The sequence below is a fragment of the Acomys russatus genome, chromosome 12 (genome assembly GCF_903995435.1).
Source record: "Acomys russatus chromosome 12, mAcoRus1.1, whole genome shotgun sequence".
NCBI classification, from domain to species: Eukaryota; Metazoa; Chordata; class Mammalia; order Rodentia; family Muridae; genus Acomys; species Acomys russatus.
The window spans coordinates 42,321,202-42,348,170 of NC_067148.1; the positions used below are offsets into that span (position 1 = coordinate 42,321,202).

The 26,969-nt window shown below is 50.2% G+C and overlaps 2 protein-coding genes and 1 pseudogene across 2 annotated transcripts in view; 1 reads left to right on the forward strand and 2 right to left on the reverse strand.

Annotated features, from left to right (window-relative positions):
* The first annotated feature begins 6,653 nt into the window (after positions 1 to 6,653).
* On the forward strand, positions 6,654 to 7,016 carry LOC127196190 (cytochrome b-c1 complex subunit 7-like; annotated as a pseudogene).
* Positions 7,017 to 11,890: 4,874 nt separating this feature from the next.
* Hes6 (hes family bHLH transcription factor 6) lies at positions 11,891 to 13,581 on the reverse strand. The gene is made up of 4 exons (XM_051154359.1): positions 13,386 to 13,581; positions 13,221 to 13,307; positions 13,058 to 13,139; positions 11,891 to 12,838 (listed from the first exon to the last, which is right to left on the reverse strand). The coding sequence occupies exons 1-4, from the start codon at positions 13,464 to 13,466 to the stop codon at positions 12,414 to 12,416; spliced, it is 675 nt and encodes a 224-aa protein (XP_051010316.1). The 5' UTR covers positions 13,467 to 13,581; the 3' UTR covers positions 11,891 to 12,413.
* A 5,320-nt stretch (positions 13,582 to 18,901) lies between these two features.
* Per2 (period circadian regulator 2) overlaps positions 18,902 to 26,969 on the reverse strand; it is a 33,780-nt gene continuing 25,712 nt past the window's right edge. The window contains exons 18-22 of the mRNA XM_051154360.1: positions 24,438 to 25,243; positions 22,902 to 23,088; positions 22,014 to 22,206; positions 20,460 to 20,610; positions 18,902 to 19,389 (exon numbers count right to left, since the gene is read on the reverse strand). Coding sequence (XP_051010317.1) covers positions 19,240 to 19,389; positions 20,460 to 20,610; positions 22,014 to 22,206; positions 22,902 to 23,088; positions 24,438 to 25,243 — 1,487 coding nt within the window. The 3' untranslated portion in view covers positions 18,902 to 19,239. The remainder of the gene's footprint in view (positions 19,390 to 20,459; positions 20,611 to 22,013; positions 22,207 to 22,901; positions 23,089 to 24,437; positions 25,244 to 26,969) is intronic.

Below are 26,969 nucleotides of genomic sequence, written 5' to 3' on the forward strand. Positions count from 1 at the left end.
GCACAGGCACTTCTCGCCTGGGCATCTGTGTCCCTTGACATATTGATATAGGGTTTCCCAGGACGAGCGGAGTAGTGGCGCAGAGCTTGAAGTCCCGACAGGCTTTTGGCCCACACGACACGTGGCAGTCATCCTTGCACTCGCGCGGTCTCCTGTGCTTCTGCCGGGCGTTTCCTGTTCACCATGAAGTGTAGAACCTTCGCTAACACATACACCCATTGCCGTGACTTTTCTGCCCAAGAATAATGGGGCCAAGAAACAGACAAGAGGAAAGACATGCAATGGAGACTGTCAGGGACTTGAGGTGCTCTGAGCATTCACAGGCTATTCTAGGTACTTAATGGAACCTAGAGATCTAGAAACGGTAGGAAAATTAAGTCATGGAAGATGCAAGTGGGAGGGCGCCAGGTCCGCACCTGTCCGCTGTTCCCAGTGCGACAGAGCAGGCACAAAAGCCTCTGACCACCCGGGAGCAGGATAGCCCGCTTCCCCTTCCTCTGAGTGCCACCACGCATCCCCACCAAGGGGAAGTGGTCAAATAGGGGGCGCCAGAGTTCATGTCAGAGGCAGTCCCTGCTCTCCCCACAACTGTGGAGAATGAACTGTCTATTGACTAGATCGGAACAGGTCCCCTTCTGTCACAGGTCTAGGGGAGGGGAATAGGGTAAAAAGGGGGAGAGGGGGTGAACGGGAAGATACAAGTGAGGGGATAACAATCGGGATGTAATCTGAATAAATTATAAAAAGAAAGTCATGGCAAAGTTAAGGCCACACTAGGTAATTTAATAAATAATAAAAATAAAAAGTAAAAAGTAATTAAAAAAAAAAGAACCCTTTAACAAAACCTTGTCTCTATAGCTCTGTCTGGCTGTTATTTGATGGAATTATCTTTTGTGGAGAAAAGAACTTGCTGGGTGAGCAGACTGGACTTGAACTCACACTGTTTCCACCTCCCCAGTGCTAGGATTATGTACAGGACTGTGTCACCGCCTCCTGGCAATTGGAATTCTGATTTGATCCCAAGTTCTCTTCTTTTATCCTTTATAATCTCGTCCACTTCAGGTTTGGATTGCTACTCCCTTGGACATAACTTAATTTTCCTACCATCTCTAGATCTCTGGGTTCCAGAAGTCCCTAGATTCGCTCATGGATACTCAGAGCACCTTCAGTCCCTGATAGATTCCATTTTCTCCACTTCCTGTCTTTCCTTTAGTCTGTTCCTTGGCCCAATATACTTGGGCAGAAAGTCACAGCAATGGGCATATGTGGCAGAGGAGGCTCTTCACTTCATGGTGAATAGGAAGCAGAGTAGAACAGCAACAGGAAGGGACCAGGACAACATATAATCCCAAAGGACCAGCCCCCCAGTGACCACTTTCCACTGCCCCACCACCTGCCAACAATGTATTAAAGTGGTAAACCTGCCAATGAGTCAAACCATTCATTAAGGCAGAGCCTCATAGTCTAATTGTTTCAGAAAACATACTCTTTCTTACCCCTGCCAATGCATTTTACTAACCTTGTAGACATGTTAATCTGGTGAAGGTGACAGCCAGTGCCAACCATCACAATGTCCATGTGCAGACATTTGTGTGGACTTAACGTTGTCTGATTCTTCAGGTAGACAAGAGTGCATTTTTTTATTATATAGTAAAAGTATAGTTTTTGGAAGAAATTAGTATGTTCCAACATAGCTGTTCCTTTTTGCACTCCATTATGGGAGTGTCTGCTCTCCATATCCATGCCAGCGTTTGTTCTCAGTGTTCTGGATTTTAACCATTCTAACATGTATGTGGTTAAACTTTGAAGTCAAACTGTACAGAAAGTGCATGGATAGTAATTATAAAGCTGAGTGACTTTCATAAGCCAAAAACATCCATATAACAAAGGTCGAGAAAATTCAGTGCCATCTGCACACACACACACACACACACACATACACACTGCAGCCATGACCTCCGAGATCATTGTTAGCTCTCTGCTGTGGAGTTTGTCTGGTCCTGAACTGCAAGGGTGCAATAAGCCAGGACAGAAAACATATGGCATATTCTTTCAGCTGACCTTACTTCACCATCTTTGTGACATTGACGCTGTCAAGATTGTGGTCCACTCAATTATTTAGATGTACCACTCTGTCTAGCTGCTCTTAGTGGACATGTGGGTTCTGACATGTCTGGAGCTATTACCCACCGTGCTTATAAACATTCCTATGAATCTGGTGGACACAGGTTTTTATTTGTTGGAAAATGCTCACAAATTGGATTGTGGTGCCAAAAGCTATCTATATATTGAGCTATATTAGGTAAATACTCTTAGCTGACTTGTTGAGATGAGGTCCTACTGTGTAACCCAAGTCAAAGTTTACCATGTAGACCAGGCCTGAAACCTGAAGCAATGCTCCTGCCTCAGTCTTCCAAGTGTTGGGATTACAGACACCATGTGCCACCATCTCAACTGGCGAACTGTGATCAAATACACATCAGAGTTACAAGTTCAGGATCCTTGAGTATGTTATCATGGTGCCTAGCGTATGCATGTCACAAAACCATCACCATAGCAACATGGTCCAAGAATGGAGTCCTGTGAGAATTGTAAGTGCTGGTGAGAAAGCAAGAGCCAACTTCTTCAAAGCACAGAATTCTTGTTTTTGTGCTCCTCCCAGGTGTAGAGGAGTGAGTTTATTTCAGATTACTCATTGCTTGCTGCTGTTAATCAAATGTTTATACATCTTTATGGTACATTCATGTGTACACATACAAGTGATGTATCTCAGCTTTGCTGTGTACTTGAACAGAAGACAGTTTCATGGCTGTCTTCAAACGCTGGACTCTTGGAGAACTGGTGAAGAAACCCAGATGAGTTCCTTCCTTTTTACTGAGTCTAAGGATGGTCAGGGCACTTCCGGCTCAAAAATCTGGAGCAGCAGGACAGGAGCATAAAGGAATTAGGCACCGGGCAAGGGAAGGTACAGTGTAACTCTAAAACCAAGGTATCGCTCCTCTGGATGTTCCAATTTTCCATTTTGTCAAACACAGGGCAGGGCAGGGAAGAGCTATGAGCTTCAGGCAGGGGTATAACTTGGTGATAGTGGATACTGTTTCTCGTGTATAACCACCTAAGTTTTACCCCCAGTACAAACAGTCCCTCATTGAGTTTATTATTTCCATAAACAAAGCCAGAGGTGCCAGCTCTTCATGGAACTTGAGCAGAGAAATTCTAAACAGTTACCAGAGATTGCCATGGGATGATGGGACAGCCTCTTGCAGAACTGATGGCTCGAAGGAAGGCGTGGAGGGAGTGTGGACCGCATCAAAGCCTTAGGGAGCCTTGAGGGGCCCCATAGCGAGGTGTGCCTGATCTTGACCCCTGTGGATACAGGACACCAAGGCAAACTTCTCCTGTCTTCCACTCTTATCACCTTCCCCCATCTACTCAGGGATCTCTTGCCATATCAACTGAGGGCCCAAGCTTGCTCTGGGAGGGACAGCCTGGCAACCCAGCTTTAGATGCTTTATGTCACTCAGAGATTCAAGGGAAACAGCTGCCTTGGAAAGGACTCGATAGAGACCAGAGGAAGCTCTAACAGGCATGTACCTGTGACCCCCAGGGTATAGCTCAGGCTTTATCAGGACTAGAGTGCTGATAACAAGATGCTGAACACAGTGTTGTGCCCTGGTCCTGGTAAGACCCACTCTAAGACACCTGAGGACATTAAAAGAGTTTGGATAGTGTCATGGCAGGCTGTGGAGATGACCCACAACATCACCCCCTTCCTGGGGTATGTACTTCCGTGTGGACCTGCTTCCTCAACTATGATCTTGAACTCAAAACAGAAAAAAAAAAAGAAAAAAGATGGATTGAGAGGCCACTTCATTTGCTCTTGCTTAATCAGATGGGAAGACACCGGTCATATTGGGAGGCACACTGTGGATAGGCCTTTGCAAAGAACAAACTGAGACCTCTAGGGAAGCTAGGCCTCTAGGTTTGCTGGAGAGGAACTGAATCTTGTCAGCTGCATTTTGTGTAAGCATGCCAGCATCACCTTCACCTGAGAGACCACAGCCTAAGCACACTCAGACTGGAGCCTTGTGAGACACCACCAGGCAGCAATTCTACTAATTACTTGGTCTCTAACCCCACCCCCCCACCAACCCCAAGCCTGGAATCTGTTTAAGATGCTAAACTGTGTGTGTGTGTGGGGGGGTAGTTTGTTACACAGCAACAAACAGATCTGGCTGAGTTTCTTACACAGGGTGAAGGCCATGAGGATTTATGTATGCAGGCACACCACACCACACCCTACTGGTGCTGTGGCACCACCCCCTGGAGTCCCCACTAAGGGACAGTGGGAAGCATAGCTGGATGGGATGAAGTCTGCCTAGACCCAGCCAGGTCTGAGGAAGCTGCTGCCAGAGAGCTTCACAGAAGATCAGGGTCCAGCGTGCAGAAGCTCTGTACCCAGCAGGAAAGGAGTCGTCGTCATCAGTGGAGCCAAGGAAGACAACATTGCCGAACCCTCCTGACACAGCCCAAACCCCTCCATGGAAGCCTTGTGTGCTTCCCCCTCTCAGTTTCCCTTCCGTGTTTGGAGGACAGGAGCTTCATCTCGGGGACCAAATTACTCTAGGAACTTAACTGTGGAAATCAAACCACTGGGTTGCGAAAGGCAAACCCAGTCCCCTCTGCCACCCTCAAGCCCTCCAAATCCTGCAGGGCTCATGGGCTACACGTCCTTCAGGCAGCCTTCTTTGGGGCCTGCCTGTCGGAGGGAATCTCAGCTTTTCCTCAACTTTAACCTTGTTCATTTATCCTGTCCCAGTCTTGTGCCTGACACACTGATGTTTTGGGAAGTGTCATCCCCTTTGAAATTACGTTCTGAAGAGGCTGTGGGCCCCTCCCCAGGACTAGGCTGAGCTTCCTGCTGAAACTCCTCCTAGTCACAAAGGTTGTCCCCAGTGATTTGTTCGCAGCATCTCTAAATGGGATGTACAGATGACTCCAGTATCCTCCTCCTTCATGCCGAGGTTCAGGCCTGTTTGGGGCCCAAGCAAGACCCACATCTTGTCTGCTCTTGCAGAGCACAGGGACAGCCAGGCCTCCAAAAGAATTCCCAGGCCCAGAGAGCACTGGTGCAGATGGGTCTTGAGCCAAGGCAAATCTATAGGAGAAAAAGTAAGGGTCCAGTGTTGGCAGGACCTGTGGGGTTTCTGAGTGAGGCACCAGCTAGTGACCAGGATCTTCCGGAAGTCTCAGGTTTCAAGTTCCCACCATGTCCTTAGCTAGAAAACAAATAGGAGTTTGGGCTCAAGGCCAGCCCCGAAGCTCTTACATTCCATCCCATAGGCAATGGTCCTTTGCTCCCTCTACTGCCTTTGTCCAGCATCATCCCTCTGTAAGAACGGGTGCCAAGGGCTAGATTTCAGCTCTATGGACTGGGTGGTTCCTCCTCAACTACCAGTCAAAACCAGCAGAAGCTGTCTGGGAGGACCTCAGGTTGAAACAGGAAGGGCATCTGACCACCCATTTCCAGGTTCTTCAGTCTGGCCCTTCTCCCACAGAGCACTCACGTTGGTGAAGGTGGGCATGCTCCTGTAGGCGTCCTGTTTCTCTGGGCAGGATGCCCACAGTCTCCCTCAGCGTGGTGAATACAGCAGCTAAGGTGCTGCCCAATGAGTGGCAGCTCAGATCCTGCAACAGAAGGAAAAGGGAAAGTCACTTGCCCTGAGACAGCTGCACTATGGCTCCTGGGTCCCCCACTATGGGGTAACAGTGGAAGCTGGCTTTGCTCCTGTGGGGACCTAGGCAGCTACAGGCATAGCTAAGATGCTTGGAGGTCAATTCAGTTGGGCCTGGAGACAAGAGGGGCACCCACCAACAGTGAACCACTGCCATGGTGGCCAGGGGCTCTGGAGATTCACTGCCGTGCTCCCTGGCCCGCGCTAGCCAGCCTGATCCCTTGGCGGCGGCGGCGGCTCAGCAGGACGGGGCTGCTCCTCCTTCTGCTGCCAGCCCCTCTGGCGCCCTCCGCATGCACCGTTGGTGTCGTTGGCACCGTTGGCACCTGCTCGCGCACAGGCCTCTAGAAGCGCACCGGAACTGCGGAACTGCGAGGGCCTCTGGCTGCCCTCGGGAGAGGCGGGGCTGAGGCTTGTGTTCCCTAAGGTGGGCTCCTGCAGTGGCAAGGAACATCACAGTGGAGATGGGTTTACGAATGGTGGGCTGATGGGAAGTGGGATGACAGGAAAAGAAGGAAATCGCGGGTGCCTGCTAGATTTTTTTTTTTTTTTTCGTGGCGCACGCTTTAATCCCAGCATTCTGGAGGCAGAGGTAGGCAGATCGCTGTGAGTTCAAGGCCAGCCTGGTCTAAAAAGCAAGTCCAGGATAATCAAGATAACATAGAGAAACCCTGTCTCTAAAACAATAACAACAAAATAGTACTTATTTTATTATACATATGAGTGGTTTTGCCTGTGTGTTTGCTCACCACATGCATGCCTGAAGCTGACAGAGGACACAGAAGAAGACATTGGATCTCCTAGAACTAGGGTTACAGATGTTTGTAAGCAGCTTTGTGGGTGTTGGGAACCGAACTGGAGTTCTCTGCAAAAGCAGCCAGTGTTCTTAACCTAAGATTATGGTCAATAGAGGTCAAAATGGTGGGCAGACCTGCTGTTGCAGTGTCAAGCAAGTGGCTGGCTGGTTTTCGAAAATAGTATTATAACGCTGCAGGATTCAATAAACTAGGATTAACATGAGATGATACAATATATTATCCTGTGGCTGGTAGGATGGCTCAGTGGTAAAGATGGATGTAAAAGAGGCCATAAAAAGGCTTCCTGAGGACCTTTGTAATGACAGAATGTTTCACATTAAGAGAGCCTTGGACCTGACTATGAGGCATCCGATCTTGGCCTAAAGAGCAGTGGGGAAAATATGAGGACAGATTCTACCTTGAGCCCTATCCAAAAGAGGTGTTTGGAGAAAGAAAAGAGAGAGAAGAATGGGCGAAGAAGTGATCTTATAGTTAAGATCTGTGGGTGTGCCTGGTCTCAGGATATTTTTATGAAGTTATTTCAACCTGAATCACAATTTAAGAATTATTGGCTCTGCAGATGCCTCACTTTAGATAAAGTCTATTGTAAACATTGAAAAAAAGGTTATTATTTACAATCTCACTACTTGTTTCTTAATTAATTATCTTAATTATTTGCTAATTAGTACTCTTAATTATTTGTCTATTTGTTTTGTATTTTGAGACAGGGTTTTTCTATGTATCCCAGGCTGTCCTGGAACTCTTTGCGTAGAACAAACTGGCCTTGGACTCACAGTTTGCCTCTCCCTCCTGAGTGCTGGAATTAAGGCATATGCCACTACCCTGGGCAGCTCAAGATTATATATGTGTGTGTGTGTTAAATATTCATTTATTAATATTTAAATAATATTTAAATATATTAATTTACACTTAATATTATCATGTGCGGGGCCTGGGGTGTGTGTGCATGTGCCATGGTGCATTTGTTGAAATCAAAGAACACTTTGTAGAGTTGGTTCTCTCAGGCCTGGGAGTCATGTCATTAGGCTTGTGCTGGCAAAGGCCTTCACCACTGAGCCATCCTACCAGCCACAGGATTCTTCCCTCCAATCACAGAGGTGCCAAGAAGTGTCATCACCTGGGAAGTGCATTCAGACACCCATCAGTGGTGTTCCTGGTAGTTTGTGATGCCCATTTGACATGGTAGTACGTGGCCAGGATGTATAAAGAGCTACCCATTTGGAGAGAGTATGGATAGATAGGGATTACGAGGGGCAGAGGACAACAAGGTAGGGTTGATGGTTGTAGGGTAAAAGGGCCAAAGGAAAAAAAAAAAAACACCCTGACCCTGACTTGACCCTAAGCACAAGACCACCACCAAGAAACAGAATCCCACCAATCTCTGAGCTCACCACAGAGACTATACAAACCACGCCTTCTGTGTGGAGTGATGTTGTGGTATTCCTTGGCTCCCTACTGCCAGGACACCTCTCAGAGCAGAGCATAACACTTTCTCTGGGCAGAGTTGTTTGTTACACTTGTTTTGTGGAGCCTTCCCCCACAGCTGAAGCAGAGCTGTAATGGGTCTGTAGGAGATGCCTTTCCTGTGAGCGGCAACACTTACAAGGTTAGCAGAACCTTGGGATGAAGAGAGATTAAAGAAAGTTTCTAGGCTGGGGAGATAGCTCAGGGTTAAAAGCACTGGGTGCTCTTGTAAAGGACCGGAGTTGAATTCCCAGCACCCACATGGTGTGGCTCAACCATCTGTAACTCCAATTCTTCTTCTGAGTTTCATGGCACCCCACAGACAGGCAGGAAAAACATTCATACACGAACATAAAAATAAAAAAAGTTTCTGAGTGAGGGCATGATAACCCAGGAGAGGTTACTTTGAACGTGGCGAAGGGGCTGTGTCTTGAACATGACCTGTGTGTCACAGAGAGGCCGACAGTCAGGTGTCTTTTCTGGATTCACACATAGCAAAGGAAGAGTGAATCCCACCAAGTGAATCAAACAACCAAATAATCCAGCTAGTGCTAAGTGATGTCACTAATATCTTGAAGCAGGATTCACTCACGGACAGTGGGTAGAGGTTGCGCACAAATCGGATTGCAACTCTGCTTGCCCAGCGCACAGTAAGGCACCACGCTCACCAGTGAGTTGGTGCTGCCTCTGTAGCAGGCAGTCCTTGGGAGGAGTGATGGCTAGCTGGTCCCAGCCTCAGTTCTGCCTGGCCAGCTCAGCCAGGGTGCTAGATACTCAGTGGTCACCAAGGGTAGAGCCAAGACAGAGGCAGAAGGTCCTGGTGGGGAGCATGGTCACTGGGTCTCTTGTCGCTAGCAGATGTAGCTTGTGTGTGTGTGTCTCTGCTGAGCTGCCTAGAGCCTGTTTGGTTTTTGTTGTTGTTGTTGTTTTAGTTTTTTCTGTTCCTTTATTTTCTAGACAGGGTTTTTCTGCATAGCCCTGCCTATACTGGAACTTGCTCTGTAGACCAGGCAGCCCTAAAACTCATTAGATTTGTAAAATAGTCACATCATGGGCTTTCAGTACTCTCCACACTGCTAGGAGAGGCATCAATAATTGGAGAGGTGTTGGCAAATTGGAAGGCCTGTTCCAGATATTTAAAGAATTTATCCTTATATTTCTGTTGCTCTAGAACCACTTCTGGTACCAAAATCTGTTTTTTTTTTTTTTTTTTTTTTTTTTGGTTGGTTTTGTTTTTATTTTTTGAAACAGGGTCTCTCTGTGTAGCCCTAGCTGTCCTGAACTTGCTTTGTAGACCAGGCTGGCCTCAAACTCAGTGATTAGCCTGCCTCTGCCTCCTGAGTGCTGGGATTAAAAGCATGCGCCACCACGCCCAGCTCCAAAATCTGTATTAGTCGGGGTTCTCTAGAAGAACAGAAGTTGTAGAATAAATCTATATCTATATAGATGGATAGATATAGATATATAAAGGGGCTTTTTTTTTTTTTTAAAGAATGGCTTACAGGCTGTGGTCCAGGTAGTCCAACAATGACTGTCTACCAGTGAAAGGTCCAAGAATCCAGTAGTTATTCAGCCCAGTAGACTGGATGTCTCAGGTGGTTTTCAGCATCCACTGGGATCCCGAAGAAGTAGGCTCTAGTGCCAGTGAAGGAATGGACTTGCCAGCAAGTGTGACAGCAAGCAGACAGAGCAAGCGAGCTCCTCCATGTCCTTTATATAGGCTGCCAGCCAGAAGGTGTAGCTCAGATGAAAGGTTGTCCTCTTACCTCAAGAGATGAAAAGTGGTTCCCACTTCAAATGATTTAATTAAGGGGGGAAAATCCCTTACACGTGCGCCCAGCTGCTCGGGGTCCAGTTAATTCAAGACGTGTAGTCCAGGTGACCACCAAGAATAGTCATTACAAAGCACAACCCTGTCCGTTGGAAGCCTGAGTTGAGCCCCAGGAACCCCGCTTGGGACACCCAACCCATGGCAAAGCACAGCTTTGTGTGTCTTTTCAGTCATCAAGTTCACGGCCACTTAATATGGCTATTATAGAAAACACAGAATCAGAGACTTGGGGTAGAGTGGCAATTTTCAGAGGAGAAACTAAGCCATCCAATGCTTTAGCAGAAGGCCTGTGAGGAAGCCCAGGGGCTCTGGGGACAGGAGGCAGAGTAAATGAAATAATGGTGTCGCTGAAAAGGAAACTTGTGGTCCCAGACTGTGCCTTAGGTAAAGACACTTCCCAGCTGAGGCCAACAGTGGTTGTCACTCTAGAAGGCAGAGACTGGCCTGAAGATTACAGAGAGGTTGGCTCTGGGTTGGAGGAGCATAGGGTTGGAGCTCAGAGCCCGTGGCTTCTGACCTCGAGAGGGTCCCAGGCCCAGTGGCAAATGTATTACGGGTCACCTTGCAAAAGGCCTCCCCCCTTGTCCAGGGTCCTGTAGAAAGATACAAGTACTGCTGTTAGCAGAGACTCTCCGCCAAGCAGTTTCTGGATAATGCTTTTTCTCAGCTCTGGCAGCAGAGCTTAGTGCTTACTGATAGAAGCTATGCAAGAGGGCCCATTATCTGTGTCCTTATGGAGGTCTACACTAATTTGAGGAGATGAAAATAGCTCCGGGAATAACATTTCCATTCCTCCAGCTGCCCACAGCTCAGGCCCAACGTGAAGATTAAGTTGCACAAATTCTAACCCGGCATTGCAATGAACCCCAAAGGCTGAAACACTCTGGGGACCAGAAGATGCTTTGCAGCTTTTGAGAAAGGTGCTCTTAAAGGCACATGACCTAAGAAGAGAGGCAGATGCCAATCCTAAATCATCACATGTCAGCTTGCCTGCTTGTAGCCTAGTGAAAACCATCTGCTTTGGGGTCCTGGAGGGGAAGGGCTCTTTCATGGTGCTAGTGGTTGCTGCCAACTGACTATGGAGATCCGTAGGCATACTAGCTGCCCATCCCATCAACTTCCTCCTCCCTGAGGATCCTGACCTCCAGGGTCCAGCCTAACCTCAGGCCCAAGACGCACTTTCACTTCAAGCACTCCTTGTTTCTGCAGTGGCACCAGGGGAAACTCCTACAATCAGGGAAAGTGGCAAGCCAAGTCTACCATATGGCTCAGCTAGTTAAAAAAAAAAAAAAGAAAGAAAGAAAGAAAAGAAAGAAAGAAAAAGAAAAAGGAAAAAAGGCTTCCCAAACAAGCCTAAGGACCCAAGTTTGATAGGATAGGTCTCCTCAAAGTTATCCTCTGACTTCCTCATACATACGTATAACCGCACGTGTGCGCACCCTTAACATTTTTTTTAAAGATTTATTTATTTTTCATATATACACATATATCAAAGCCTGCATGTACACCAGAAGAGGACACCAGATCTCATTGCAGATGGTTATGAGCCACCATGTAGTTGCTGGGAATTGAACTCAGGACCTTTGGAAGAGAGCAGCCAGTGCTCTTAACCTCTGAGCCATCTCTCCAGCCCCTTTAACATTTTTTAAAAGGGGAAAAAAGTGATAACCTAAGGAAGATTGACACGATTACTCATGTACCCTAAATCAGGCTTCTGAAAGATACTTCCAAGGCAAATAACTAGCAATTAGTCATAAGGGTCCTTCTTGGAAGCTCAGGAGAGAACAGTACAAGGACAGGTAATTTCCCTACGGCTTAGTTACCCTGGAGACGAACCCCAAGTTAGTGGAATCCTCTAGGATACACACTCCTAGGAAAGTGAGGCAGCCTAGAGAGGTTCCCAGCAGTGGAGGCATCTCTATCAGCACCACACAAATGTACTTTGCAGACAAAGGGTGAACCCTTTAAAAAGATGCCCACTAGTGTTGGATGCAGTTGAGCACTCACACACCTGACACATCAATGACAGGACAGCAGGAGCAACTATCTCCAGGTTCTTTATTTCATTCAATTGGCACATCTGGTGGCAACCAAATTCACACACACAAGTGTTTCAAACAGGGAGCAGCTGTCAGTGACACTTCAGCATGAGCCTGCCCCCTTTGGTCTCCTAGCCAAAGTAGCACACCTAACCTTCTATTCAGGTCAGGACTCCTATGGCCTGCGTGTCCCTGCCCAGGACACTAATGCTCAGCTTTTGTGATTTAGAAGACTGGTCACTTCTGCCCTAGGCCATTCAGAATGTCTAAAAGGCAGGAATAGGTGAATGTGGAGGAGCCCTGACAGCGCTATAAGAGTCTCCCTCCCTTCCTTCCCCCCACCCCCATCCAGAGCTATAGGGTCCATGAAATTGATCCCCTCAAGAAACAGGGTTGTCATGCAAGCCATCCATTGGAAGAGTGAGGAGGGCATCCCTAGGGGGCATCCTGGGCTGTCTCTGCCTCATCTGATACCCAGGGAGGGAGCCGGCTTAAGGATGGCAGCCCATCATCCTTAAGGCGTTGGTCACCAAGGCCGCCACACATTCTGGGCCAAGCAAGCTTCAGTCAGGCTTCTTAAGGATGTAGGCACCAAATCTGGCCCCTCAGCGGGCACCCGATTTAGTTCAGCCTCCGGGATCTCCTCTAGGTCAGAACACAGGTCGTCCCCGGGACCTGGGGGACTGGACAACGGGGACCCTGGAGACCCCCCCGGAGGCCAGCTGCTCCTCCCAGAGCCTCCAGGAAGCCCAGCTAGGGAGTCTCCCAGCAGATCCCGAAAGCTGCTACCCTCTCGTAACGGCATGGACTCTAGCAGGTGGTTCAGGAGTTCAGCTGAGACGGTGGCATCAATGGCTTGGCACGTGGACACGAACGTGTGCACCTCATGCATGCACTGGATGTAGCCAGCGGCGAAGCGCTCGCTTGCTTCGGCCTGCAGCTGCTCCCGCTCTGTGCAGGAGGGTGAGAAGAAGAGAGCAGCATCCCGTACTGTGAGCAGTGACTACCATGGCATGGACGATCCGTTCCGCGGGTTCGGGGCTCACCCTGCTCTTGCGGGGAGCCCTAGCCATGGACAGGACTGGGGCTCCGGGAGCCGAAGTGTCCCGCTTCTGGGTGGCAGGCGTGCCCAGTCAGCGCCCCCGCCCTCGATCCCCCACCGCCACTCACCCCGCGCCCGGCCCCGCAACGCGCCCTGCACACGCCGCACAGTCAGCTCCAGCACCTCGGCGTTCTCTAGTTTGGCCTGCACCTGCGCAGAGGGGAAGGGGGTTCAGTCGGGCTGTGCGCTCCAGCGAACACCCTGAAGCCCACCGCACCCTTCCAGGGGCACCTCGGTGCCGGCCAGCAGCAGCCGCAGCTCCTGAAGACTCTCGTTGATCCGCGCACGTCGCTTCTTCTCCACCAGGGGCTTCCGGGCCTGTAGGAAGAGGCTACTGAGCCCCTGGCCCGCGCAGCCTCCCGCAAACCCATCTACCCCTGGGGCCCCTGTCCACACCTTGCGGTCCCCCCGTGCTTCCCAGCGGTCCTCATCCTCGTGGCCTGCACGATCCCGGCTGGGCGCCTGAAGCGGAGCCATGGCCCTCAGCGCCCGGAGCTCGACGCCCCGCGCGGAGTGCAAACCACACCGCGAGGTGGGTCCGAAGCCCGGAGGCCTCGCTAGTTCTCCGGAGTCTTCCGGCCCAAGGTGCCCCGCCCCTTTTATAGCAGCTTATTTACATGTCAATGCACCGATTGGCTGTGCGTGGCCCGAGCTGCCAGCCGCGAGGCAACCTGCAGCCAATAAGAGCGGCGCGCTTTGTCAGGCCCCGCCGGTCTCTGGCAGCTGGCTGGGCGGAGCCCACAGCTCGACCTCCTGCCACTCCCGCAGGGGCGGGACTCTGGGGCAGTGACCCCCAGCTTCTGTCTTGCTTATGTGCTTCTATCTCCCTCCGCCGTGCTTTGAGGCCAGATCTGCCAGCCTGAGAGCCTGGACTTAGCTATCTATTCTTCGATTCGTGCATCTATCCATTCTTCCTTTCCACCCACCCTTTATTTAGCCCATCCATCCCTACAGTGCGTTTGCTTCCCTTAGTTTACCAAAGATGTTGCCGAGAATAGCGCTCCAGCCCCCGGAGCCTCAGAGCCGGCTTCAGGCGGTGCAGCGCCAAAGTCAAGTCCATGCCCTCGGGACCAGGAAGGGGGTTCGGGTCACAGGTGGCGAGAGTGCAAAGTCCAGGAAAAGTGGGGGCCAACTTAACAGCAGGAGTAAGTGAGGACGGCTCCTGGACCCTTGGGTGTGTGGACTCATGAGGACACCTGTAATCTTCTTACTCCAAGGACTTCTTTCTCTAAGTCACCTACCAACCAGTACCTTGCCTTTTCCTATCTCCACCTCCTACTGCCCCCGTCAAATTTCCCCGGTCCTTGCTCATCACTCTGTACCCGCCTAAGCTCCCCTCATTTCCCTGTAGTCCCTCAACACCCAAAACCAATGCTCTCACATTTCCCCGCCCCCCCCCCTTTCACGCCCACCGCCCTCCCCCTCGGGTCCCCTTCGTGTCCTCCTTACCCTCTCCAACCCAAGTCCCTCTTGGCTCCTCCCTCTTTCATCTTTGGGCTCTGCAGGCAGAGGCTGCCGTCTGGCCCAAGTAACTTGATGCCCGTGACAGTTGGCAGCTGCAGCCGCGTCGGCAGAGAAAAGCTGCAACCCCAGCCAGGAGCGACAGGTGTTGGCCGCGCCTTTGTCTCGCTGGCTTTGTCCCACAGGCAGCAACAGGCACGCCTGTGTCAGCCAGACGCCCAAGCCCCGCGTCGTCATCGGTCCATCTGCCGTCCTGCCTCGCCGCGGGAGGTGTGTGTGTGTGTGTGTGTGTGTCTACGCGCGCGCAGCGCCCTGGGAACCCCTGGCTCTGCTCCAGTGTTCTCGGTTCCTGCTGCTACTTCAGAGAGGGAAAGGGGCCAGCTCTCAAGCGGCCTTACATGTGCCATCCTTAGGCTTGGGCACCACTGCGCACTACTTCAGAGGATGCCTCATCACCATTCAGGTCTTGGTAGCTGGTGCTGTCAGCCTGGCTGGAAAGACCACGCAAGGGACTGGAGCAGCTGGACAGGGAAACACCTTACCCTTCTAAAGATGGGTCTGTAAACTCCTTGTGGCTCCACAGCAGAGGGGCCCCCAAAGGCTTCAGGTAGATGAGATGGGTGAGAGGTTTGACGATCTCTGGAGTCGCCTTACTAGTGTGACCCACTCCAGCTCTCTCTCTTTTGCTTCTGAATTGTTCCTGCATGCTGATCCTGGACACCTCCCCCAACTTATTACACTCATCTGGATATTCCTAACATGCTAAAAAGCTTGGTTCTTTACCACCACCACCCCAGGGGCTGCTGAACATCCTCTGCTCCTAATGGTAAGACTCCTGAGTCAGGGTGGGGGGGGGGGGGAAGGGTCCCAGTGAAGCCAGTCTTGGCTGATTTGTGACTCTACTGTTTAGCTATCAGTTTCCAGTAAAGGGGACTACAAAATGCTTACCTTTAAGTTTCTACTACTTTGAGATAGGAGAAAATGACCTTTGGTAGGGGTTTTTGTTTTTGTTTTGTGTGTATGTTCCCTAGTTTACAAACGGTGTTGTACTTCTCCTTGTATCCAAATAAGCAAGGCCAAAAGGTAGCTCCCGTTGGTACTGCAGAAAGGTCCTGAGGGAAGACTCTTCGAAGTACCAGTTAGAAGCAGAGGGCAAGCCGGGTGTGGTGGTACACGCCTTTCATCCCAGCACTTGGGAGGCAGAGGCAGGTGGATCTCTGTGAGTTGGAGGCCAGCTTGGACTACAAAGCAAGTCCAGGACATCCAAACCAAAAAAAAGAAAAGAAAAGAAATGGAGGGCAAAGAATCACACACACACACACTCAACAACAACAACAACAACACACACACACAGTAAATTGTGCAAGAAAAGAATGAAAATCCACTAAGAGCTTCAGGGAAAAGAAAGCTACCACAAGGAGAAATGTAACCTTGGTCCATTCCTAGGTTTGGGAACCAATGAGGGCACACAGAGCTTTGTTCTGCCCAGTGTGAGTTGGGGGTGTGTTGCAGAGCGATGTCTAAAACTGAGGGAAAGAAAAATGAACCAGTTGGGGCCGTGACTCAAGAGTGACTAGGCAGGAAGGAAAAAGGTTAGAGACAGGGCAGGGCATGAGTCAGGCCTTTCTGGGGGAAGAGGAGTTGCTTGAGGTCCCACCTGCAACTTATTTTAGTGAGTCTACTGGCCAAGTGGCTTAGACCTTCTGTCCCAGAAGGTTGACTACCTTCCTCAGCTGAACTACTACTCCCTGTCATTTGTCCCCTGGATCATGTCCTACCTTCAAAGTTGGCCTGCATGCAGCCTTCCTGAGCATTTGAGCCTTTGATCCCCCTAGAGCCAGGAACAGAGGCCAGCAGAGGCTGGGCAGGGCCATAGTGGCCATAGAGAGACTAGTTAGCGGCAGAAATAACAGGCCATAAACCCCCAAAGAGACAAAGGCAACAGCCATGTCCTGCAGGCATCCAAGCGCTTTGTGGGCAGTCTGCCCAGGAGACTCAGAAATTTTCCTTTTGGTTTGAAAAAGAGAGGGGCTGCCCTTGAGTTAAACAGCAAAGCGCAATTGGAGCCCTCCATAGGTCCTCAGTCAGTGAAACAGCCATACCTGCCAGGAGAACTCCATCAACACTTGCAGGCAGACAACACGTTTAGGGCTCCCAGAAGCTGAGAATGAGGCCCAGTGTCATGTGGCCCATCTGCTCAGGTCCCTGGGACCCTGCTTTGGAGAGAGGAAAGGGAAGCAGACCTCTTCAGAATAACTCTCACTAGGCTGTCAATCAGGAAGGGCCAGGGTAAGAGGCCTGTGCCCCCCAGTGATGCCTATAAGTGTTTTCTAGCATGGTAGCCATCTGATTTCTCTGCTCTCAGCCCCGAGGCCAGCACACGGGGCACCAGGCAAAGGCAGAATTAATGGGAGAGTGGGTGCTAAGCTGAGGGTCGGCCCAGTGGATCTGCTAAGTAACCATGTGCAGGTAAAAAGACATCAAGAGAAAGGGACCAGGGATGCCTGGCTAGATCTGCATTATGGAAGATTCCTGCAAGGCTTGAATGGGTCAGGGAGGCTGCACCTGTGAGACACACAGATAGGAACTGGGCCAGTCGAGAACACTGTGCAAAGGAGTGATGAGTCAGCTTTTGGGACTGAAGATTTCCTCATGTACCATTTTTGAAGTTCTTTTAAGAATTTTCTTGACAAGGTCATTCTATTTGGTTTACTGGTCTGTTGTGTTAAGAAAAACATATGCAGTGCTAGGGTATAGGTCAGTGGTAGAGCACCCCGCTTAATTTGCACGAGGTACTGTGTTGAATCCCCACAGCCATGACAAACAATGCATACAATTGAAAATAAAAATATACTTGCTTTATTTAACAATTTTCTAAAAGGCAAAAAAGTCATAAAAAGACACAAGCAGTCACACAAATATATTGCACTGGGCGAAGGTACATTTGGTTTGCGCATGAACAAACCGCTTGTCCGGCAAGGCTCACGAATCATCGCACAAACTCTGAGAGCTTATTTACATTAAAAAGAAGGCTCAGTTTAAAAGAGAGACAATCTCAGGACACCCGTGTAAGCACACATTCTAAAGAAAACAGGACTGGATGCTTGGCATCTTGTAAACAGATTCACAAAATTATCCTAGGAAGTCAACTTCTTAGCAGTTAACAATCAAGGACTATATATTAAATATTCATAAAATAACGCTGATGGTAAACATTCAAGATAGCAGAGAGAAGGTTTTGGCAGTTTTGTGTTTAAGTAACAAGCGTAGGCTTAGACCATCATCTACCCTTAAGACTGGTGAGGGAGGCAGCTGTTTGTAACATCGAATTTCCACTAAAACATGGCTACTACCTTATCATAGTGAAAGGTGGCATTGCTTTAATAATAAAAAAAATAGAGTTCTTGTGTTTATGAAAAATAGGGTTAATTTTCAGGCATCAGATGGCTTTACTAGGAAAACCAACTGCAGTAAGATATCTTTCTAGTAGGTGCTTTGGACTCAGGAGACTCTGCTTCCTCTGTCCACTTTTAAGTCACATGGTTCCTCGCTGGTGACTTCTCATTCCACCAGGGGTCACCAGGAAGCATGCCAGGATGATCTTTGGATGTCTGGTGCAGCATAGGATTTATAGAGCTGGGCAGAGAAGTCCCCTTCTCCCCAAGGGTTCCAATGAGCTGAGGGCCAGGAGCACAGACAGATGCGACAGATACCTGAAGCCACAGAAGCTAGGGAGCCAGCCAGGAATACAATGGGGAAGCTGAGCTCCTTACAAACTGGGTAACACTGATGGTGGCGATGTGGTCACCACTCCCTCCCTGGTGTTCAGGTGGCTGCTCTCTGCTGGGCGCCTTTGTATGGGAGGTTCCAAGCGAAGAACACGTATGATTGTGCCCCTGTAGCAACAAAGTCATGGTTGCAGAGGCCACCATGCAGATAGGATGACATGGCTGACACCACAAATCGGTATCTTTACTTCCTAGGATATTTTTAAATTTTTTAAAGCTCTCTATAAACTGGCCATGATGGTCTAAAAAGAATGCAAGAATGGCACAGAAATGTACAGTATGGGGGTGCTAGTCTGATGGTGGCAGTCACAGACATCACTAATCTCCATTAGCCCAGAGCAGGCAGTTCATCTTTGTCTACAAACAGAAGCCACATGTCAGACTGGAATGTTGACTACAGGATCTGAAGCCAAAGCTGCCACACCATGCTCCAAACCACATAACGGAACACGCTGAGGAGGTCAGGAGAGGAGGTCTCTTCACTTAGTATGTGAACACACACACATCAGAACTGCATGATAATGTAGGTCAATAAACAGCCCTCCATCTGATACCATCACACAGTGGGAAAGTTCCAGAAAGCCTGGCCCTTGGCTGAGAGCCTCAAGTGGCTTCCCTGCCGTATGCCACATCCTAGTGTGATGTCTCAGGCCAGTAGACACTGGAACCCTGGAAAGAGGTCTCCAAGGTCAAGGGACTTCTGAGGGCCTTGAGGCAGCCTCCGTAACACACAGATCATCTGTCTCCCTCAAGCTCAATGACAAATCTCACCTCGTCGTCCCCCAAATTCCATATTTATATTTTTAATACAAAAACGTATTTCCTCCTAAATCTCCCTGCAGTTTTGTCAACCTTCAGAAAACTATGGTGTTTTATGTTTTTTTTTTTTTTCTAAAACAAAAAAGCAATGTAAGTATGTGTCCATTTCATTAGAAATAACGAGAAGATCTTCCGCCTCTTGCGAGCACCATCTAATGTAGATCGCTGGCTAGGGGACAGGGTTATGTCTGCGCCTCCTTCTGGGGACTTGTCAGCTGTCCATTTTCCTCCTCTTTGGCTTCTGAGGTGTCACTGAGCCCCAGGGAAGGACCGTCTTCCTCATACGGCAGGCAAATGTTGCCTTTCCCGTCACTTTCACAGTAAACACACTCCTTCAAAGAAAACAGGCGACAGCAAGAAGATGTAAGGACCTGAAATCTTTGCTGTCACTCCCCTGCAGAAAGGTAGGGAGGAACGGAAGCCATGCACCAGGAGACACTCCCTGCCTCAGCGAGCTGGCTCCCGGTCATGAGTCTCCTTCCAGCTCATGCTCAAGTGGAAGAGGGTATGTGAGTGTAGAAGACAGCTGTGGGTGGCCAAATGACCACAGAGTCTTTGCCAAGGCCACTCCCCCTCTAATATGTGGAGAGCCTCCCTTACCTCCCCGTAAGAGTACTTAGACTTGGGAAGTGTCTGACTGCTAAGATGGGCCTGTTGGGAGGGGGGCATGCTGGAGTTGGGGAACAGTGGCTTCAGTCTGTCTAGTTTTCAAATTTGAGAGGTGTGATCTGCTAAGGACCAGATGGAACAGGAGAGGCATGCTGGCTAGTTCCAAGGTCAGCAGCCTGGAAACTTCTCCATCCAGTTGAGAAAGGGCACAGATGCAGCTAGTGTTCCCTAGCTGTAGCATGGGGGAGATGATCACCACGTTGAGTATTGGGAGCCTGGAGGCTAGAGGGATTCCTGGTGTCCAGGAGCTGGAGCGGTTAGCATCTGTGATTGACAGCCTTAGCCTGGAGACCAGGGTGGCTGCCTTCATGACACTGGACTGCAGTGGGGCCACGCTGCCTGAAGATGGCAGCAGAGGCCTGGGGAGCGCATACCGTTCTGGCACTCTAAGGCTCAAGGGGCCATGGCAAGAAGAGTAGGGTAGACAGAGAAATGTCTGTGTTGCTAAACAGAAATCAGAATGATAGGAAGGGAAGCCATTCCCTTCAGCCAGCTGTTCAGGCCAGCCAGTTAAACTTTCGGAAGGAGTCACACGTAAGGGTGGGAGAACGTTTCCTCTTTTCGTGTGATGGGATCGGATCCCCTTTGTACCCAGCTTAGCAGACTCAGACTTGCAATCCTCCTGTCTCAGTCTCCCAAGGGCTGGGATGCCAGGTGCGCCCTACCTTGCTTAGCCCCAGCTGTAACCTCTGAGTGCCCCGTGAGAGGGAAGGCTCTTGCAAGCATAACTTACCGCCACATCAATGGCTGCCGGCAGACCACCAGTCTGGACCCACGGATGAACTTCTCGAAGCTCTCGCCTCTGGCTCTCTGTGAAGCAGGGCTGGGACCTCTGCAGCAGCTTCAGCTTCTCCTGATCCTCTTTCAAGACCGTCTGGAGATCCCTTCGTGAAGAGTAAGGCATATGTGAGTGACACGGGATGAAGGATGGGTACACTTGCCTTCTGCCATTTTTTTTTTTTTTCCAATTTCAATAATGTAGTGGTGGAGGGTCATCCTTGAGATAAATTATTTTGTTTAAGGTAACTTGATCTCTCTAGTAAATATTCTTTAGTCTTTCTCTTAGTTGATAAACAGGGTCATGATTTCAGTTTTTCTTGAGACTAGCTGTGGGAGCCTGGCAGCTTCAGGTGCAGTCTAGGCTAGGTCTCACTGCGTGGGCACACTTAACTCTCCAGGCCCGGGCTGGAGAGATGGCTCAGAGGTTAAGAGCACCAGAGGTGATGAGTTCAATTCCCAGCAACCACATGGTGGCTCACAACCATCTATAGTGTAATCTGATGCCTTCTTCTGGCCTGCAGGTGTACATGCAGGCAGAGCACTGCATACATAATAATAAATAAATAAATTTTTAAAAAATATTCTGCACTGCTGCTGAACCTCTGACACGCACTCTGGTGTCCAAGATTTGGTCACTGCCTCTTGGCAAGATGGCCTAACAGGCACACAGAGGAAGGGAATGCAGGCCATCCTGATGAGACCTAATAGGCTGTCACCAGACAGTTGGGGTAGGAGCCCCCTACCCCCCCATCAGAGGTCTAGGGGAGGGGAATAGGCAGAAGAGGGAGCAAGGGTAGGAATGGAAGATAAGAGGGAGGGGATAACAGTTGGGAGGTAATGTGAATAAATTATAATAAATACTTTTTAAAAAAGAAACCAAAAAACTATCCAGGCTCTGGGACCACGCTGATTCCTTTCTGGGCCAACACCAGCCTGGGCCTCATCTGTCTCCCACCTGAGGCCTGAGGCTGCCCAGCAGTCCTCCTGCATCACTGACCAGAGGCCTGGTGCTTTCAGGAACCTACAAGCTCCCTCTTCTTTTCTCTTAGCTCCTGACTGGGTCTGCTCTGAAAAGGCAGTGACCTCACCACCTACCCAGGGAAGCCTGACCTGCAGTCAGAACCTGGACAGACCCAGAGTTACTACACAGGCTGATGACCCACCATTAAAAAAAAAAAACAAAAAACAAAAAACTCAGACAGACACACAGCCCATTTACTCCTAAGGTGGTTGAGGTGACACGGCTCAAGGGTTGACATTGCCACCAATGTATGGCAACAGTGGAGTGTGCTTTTATAAGAGGTTGGTCTCTGGGGTTCTAACAGCCCCAGGGCAGCAGGCAGGCTGCTGCAGGTCCAGTGGAGCCACCAAGGAGAAGCCTCGTTTCCCTCCACTGCCTCTGCCAAGTCTAGACAGTGTTCCAAGGGACAGCCTGCCTATATAGATAACCTTGGCTTCAGAGACTCCTACCCAGCCCTCCAGGCTTCCCAGGAAGTGCAACCGTTACCGGGAGGGCAGCTGGTATGTCATCATGACGCTGTCATCTGTGTTGGCCATCAGCAGCCAGATGGGGTCCTGCAAGACGTACTTAATGAACTGCTCACTCTCCTCTGTGTCTGTGACCATTTTCGCCTTGTGATTGTTCTCTGAAGAGTCAATGCTTCCAAAGTATTTGCTGGTGTGACTCGTGTCACTACTGCCTTCAAATGCACGAGACACAGATCGTTACAACCTTGACATTAGAAAGCAACTCTTGCACAACATGCTTCTGTGTACAGCCACGGCAGCTCTGGAGGGCCGGGTTGCTTAGGTAAAGGCACCCGTGCTGGCTCACCTTCCCCTCTGCTTTCCAGTCTTAATGAGGTGACTGGTTCAGAACACAGGGTGCCTGCTAGCATCACGGAGGTGCTTCTGGCCTGGGGTGAACCTAAGCTCAGGCAGGGGCCTTGTCTGGGAGCCCTGACCTTTGTCCCTAGTTCTGTCTGTGGACTCTGGAAACAGATCCATCTTTAGGTCCCAACAGAAGCACCCTAGGTAGGAAGCTGCTGGCCTGATTCACTCCCAGCTGTGGCCTGTGAGCAGGTTAGGGGAAAGCTCACTTTAGGGCAGAAAAGGCATCGGGATTTTGAGGGTGACCCTTGCCCCTGGAGGATCGAGGGCAATCGATTCCTGCCAGTAGACGTCTGATGGTTAGTTGTATCTGCACAAGTGTGCCCGGCCCAGCAAGGGCTGGCATGACTGTAACATCTGCATTGACACAGCAATTGGAAGCTTACAGACAGGACCCTGAATTCTGATGGCGAGGGCCTGCCATAGAATGGCTGGGGACAGAACACTCTGTGCGACTCTTGTATTCACTGGCTCACACACACCTGTGCCCTCAGAACAAACATACCTGCCCCGCTTCGGGATGCATCGCAGCCCAGCGAGCTGGAGCCCAGAGAGTCTGAGGTGGCAGATGCCCCACTTCTAGACAGTGCTGAGCCAGTGGCCGAGCAGAGGTCCTCGCCCAGCAGGAGGTTGAGCAGGTCACTGGATGTGGAAATGGCATCGCTGTTCTGAGTGTCTGAGGGCTCGTTGCACTTTAGAGACAGAAAAAAGGCACCGCTGATCACAGGGGCGTACAGGACAGCACAGCACACAATCAGGGAGGGTGGAGCCAAGGGAGGGCCAATGGGCAGCTTTTGTGCAATGATCATCACGGAGCACAACCCTTTCCTTGACCTACCAGGTTAGGAGACTTACAGTTATGAGGAAAGAGCAGCTGGTACTCTACAAATACCACGCAATAAAATGTGACTTTGGGAGAGTCATGGCCGATGGCAGGGCTTGGACCCCAGCAGAAATAGTGCCATGATGCCCCCAGCCTCTCAGAAAGCAAGCCACCCCAAGACTGAGGTTCTGAGCCCCAGTGGAGCTGCTTGGCTTAGGAAGCACCTGGAGTCCTAGTGTCTTAGGGGGCAGAGAGGCTCTGGGAGAACCACTGCCCCCTTATATGGCCCCACGTTCTTTTTATTCATTTTATTTTATTATGTATAGTGTTCTGCCTACATGTATGCCTGCAGACCAGAAGAGGGCACCAGATCTCACTATAGATGGTTTTGAGCCATCATGTCATTGCTGGGAATTGAACTCAGGACCTTTGGAAGAGCAGCCAGTGCTCTTAACCTCTGAGCCATCTCTCCAGCCCTGGCCCTATGTTCTGAACAGCAGTACCAACACCTTCCAAAGGCAGTCATCCCCTGGAAGCTCCCACTACACAGTGATGGGGCTGACTTGGGCTTCGTCTACTGCATACCCAGATCTCTTGGGAACCACTAATGGAAAAGAACCCTTAACACTGTCCTTATGGCTCTCAGGGACAAACCCTAGGGAACACTGGCTTCTGAGCCAAAAGCAGAAGTCCTCTCTCATCACTATGATCCCCAAGGGCCTTTGTTCCACTGGGCAGGCTCTTGGCTACTGCCTGTCCCTTTTCCTCGTGCTTTGAAGACTAGCCAGACAATGGCACGGCTTTAATCCTGCACTCAGAGCTGAGGCAGGCAGCTCTCTGTGAATTTGCGGCCAACCTGGTCTACATAGCAAGTTCTAGGACAGCCAGGGTTACGCAGAGAATGCCTATCTTGGCAAACCAAGAAAGAAAGAAAAATGTGAAACCTACAAATGCTCCCCAAAGTGACAAACCATCACTGGTCCTCTGGTTTGCATCTTTGTCGTCCTCGTTTGCTTCTCACAGAGCTCCAAATAATGTTCCACAGTAGGACCTCATAACCGTGAGACACATTCCAGAAAAGACTCTGGAGTCTGAACCCAGGCCTTGAGGCTGGCAGGAAGGACTCATGCTGCAGCCCCTCTGACATGAGGGTGTGTGCTGATGGCCATGGTACAGCCTACTGGCTGACAGGAAGGAGGCACAAGAGAGAATCCTTACTGTTGGAGGCGCCTTTGGCTGCCGGTCCCTCGAAGTGCCAGACTTGCAGTCCAGACCAGAAGCTGCTGTTCCCACGGTTCCCAGGGTCCCCGTGGCTCCAGTGCTGCCTTCGGGGGCCTCCTCTAGTTGAAGCAGGTTAAGCTGCAGTGGACTGCTGCCTCGTGACTGGAAGAGCGGTGGAGAGGTCCTGCCTGAGGCCACTGTGCCTGCCGGAGGGGTTACTGGACAAGTGCACGGCTGTCTGAGCATGGAGGTCCGACTGGGGAACTCAGCCTGGGAGGCGGGAGTTATTTCAGAGGCATGCGTGGGGTGAGCTGGAAAGTGAGGCTGGCTGGGGAAGAAAGCCTGAGGCAGGTTTGGAGCTGCTGGTGTGAAGGGGTAGGTAGGTAGCATGAAGGCCATGACTGGGGCCAACGGGGCAGCGAACGGCAGGGGCTGCACCGCCAATTCAGGCTGAGTGCCCATAGGCACAACAGGCATGGTGAAGCCAGAGTGGGCAGCGGCAGGTGGTGCCACCACAGTCCCTGGTGTGGGCACTATTCCAGGTGCCTGGAACACAGGTAGGGGGTAAGCTGGCACTGTGGCAGGGAACGGTGCAGACGGGCAGCTGGACTGGGATGTGTCGGAAGGTGACCAGGCGGTGGCATTCAGGCCCAGGAGGGGTGGTCGGTGGGACACAGGTCCCCCAGACCCTGTGCTTTCAGAAGACTCTCGCGTCTTGGCACGCTTGGACTTCAGTTTTCTGTTCTTTCCAGTTTTTTTCCAAGATGACTCTATTCCGGAAGTATTTCGTAGTCCTGGGGCAGCTGAAATGTGGGAAAAACAACTAGAGTTCAAATTACAAAGTGCCTGCACGCTGGGCTTGGCAGCGCACGCCTTTAATCCCAGCCCTCGGGAGGCAGAGGCAGGCGGATCTCTGTGAGTTCGAGGCCAGCCTGATCTACAAAGTGAGTCCAGTACATCCCCACATGGGGCAAAGCGGCACTCCATGGCAGGAGACAGTGACTGAAGATCTGAGAACCTCACAAGAGGCCAGGAAGAGTGGGGTCTAGTATCTTAGGGCATGCCTTCAGCAGCCTGGCTTTGAAACCCTGTCTCAAAGAACAGAAACCAAACCAAAACAACAACAACAACAAAGTGGCCACAAGCGCTACTGTGTCAACTCACAGAGGATGTAGAGTGTAGACACCTGATGGCACCTCTTAAGTCCACAGCCCTGGGTACCACACTTGGTTTTCCTCACCCCGTGGCCAGGAGAGGAACTGGTAGGTAAATGGTAGGGTTTCCTAAAACCAAATCCCATCAACTTGGAGGTGCAGCTTTACTTACAAGGCCACAGCCCCTCTATTTCTCCCTCTTGTAAGTTCTCTGTCCTTGCTCTTGTAAGTGCCTAAATATCCTTTGTCCATTGAGAAATCAGGTTGAGATGGACCCGGAAATGTCTTCCTTGTGACTTAGCTTTCACAGTACTAAAAGGTGCTTTGTGAGCTGTTGAGGGGGAAGGTACCAGCAGTCTAATCTAGCCGTGAACCCCGTGAGCTACAGTGATGACCACTATGGCAAAATATGTGCATGGGTGTACAGGTGGACTTGTGGGAGGAGAGACAGGTGGGTGTAGGGTGGATCTGGGAGCCAGGAGGAGGAGGTGATAGAAACTATATTTTATGGAAGTCTCAAAAAATTAGCAATTAAAAAGAGTCCTTTTTGTCGAGCCGGACATGGTGGCGCATGCCTTTAATCCCAGCACTAGGGATGCAGAGGCAGGCGGATCTCTGTGAGTTCAAAGCCAGGCTGGTCTAAAAAGCAAGTCCAGGACAGCCAAGGCTATGCAGTGAAACCCTGTCTCAGAAAACTACAAACCAAACCAAACCAAACTATACCAAAGAGTCTTTGTCCAAAACAAAATAGAAACAATGACAAAAATAACCCATTCTCTGCTATTACTTGATATTTAAAAAAATACATATTAGTATACAGACACTAAATAGACCCTACCACCACTGCCACCACTGTTCCCTAAAGAGGTGTTACATGTTCCACCTGCCACAAAAGAGCTAGGGGGGTGGCTGTAGCCTGGGTCTAGAGTACTGTGGTGAAGGCTTAGTTGCTGGCCCTGGAAGAGGGAGGGAGATAGAACCTTTAGAAGGTGGGTCTAGCTGAGAGGAAGCCAGGCTGCTGAGGGCATGCCCTAAGATACTGGACTCAGCCGGCGTGGTGGTGCACGCCTTTAATCCCAGCACTCGGGAGGCAGAGGCAGGCGGATCGCTGTGAGTTCGAGGCCAGCCTGGTCTACAAAGTGAGTCCAGGATGGCCAAGGCTACACAGAGAAACCCTGTCTCGAAAAAACCAAAAAAAAAAAAAAAAAAAAAAAAAAAAAAAAAACACCAAAAAAAAAAAAAAAAAAAAAAGATACTGGACTCATTTCCTGGTCTCTGTGAGATTCAGTCGCTGTCTCCTGCCATGGAGTGCTGCTTTGCCCCACATAGGGCTAAGCAACTGTGGACAGAAGCCTCTGGAATTGTGACCCCCAAA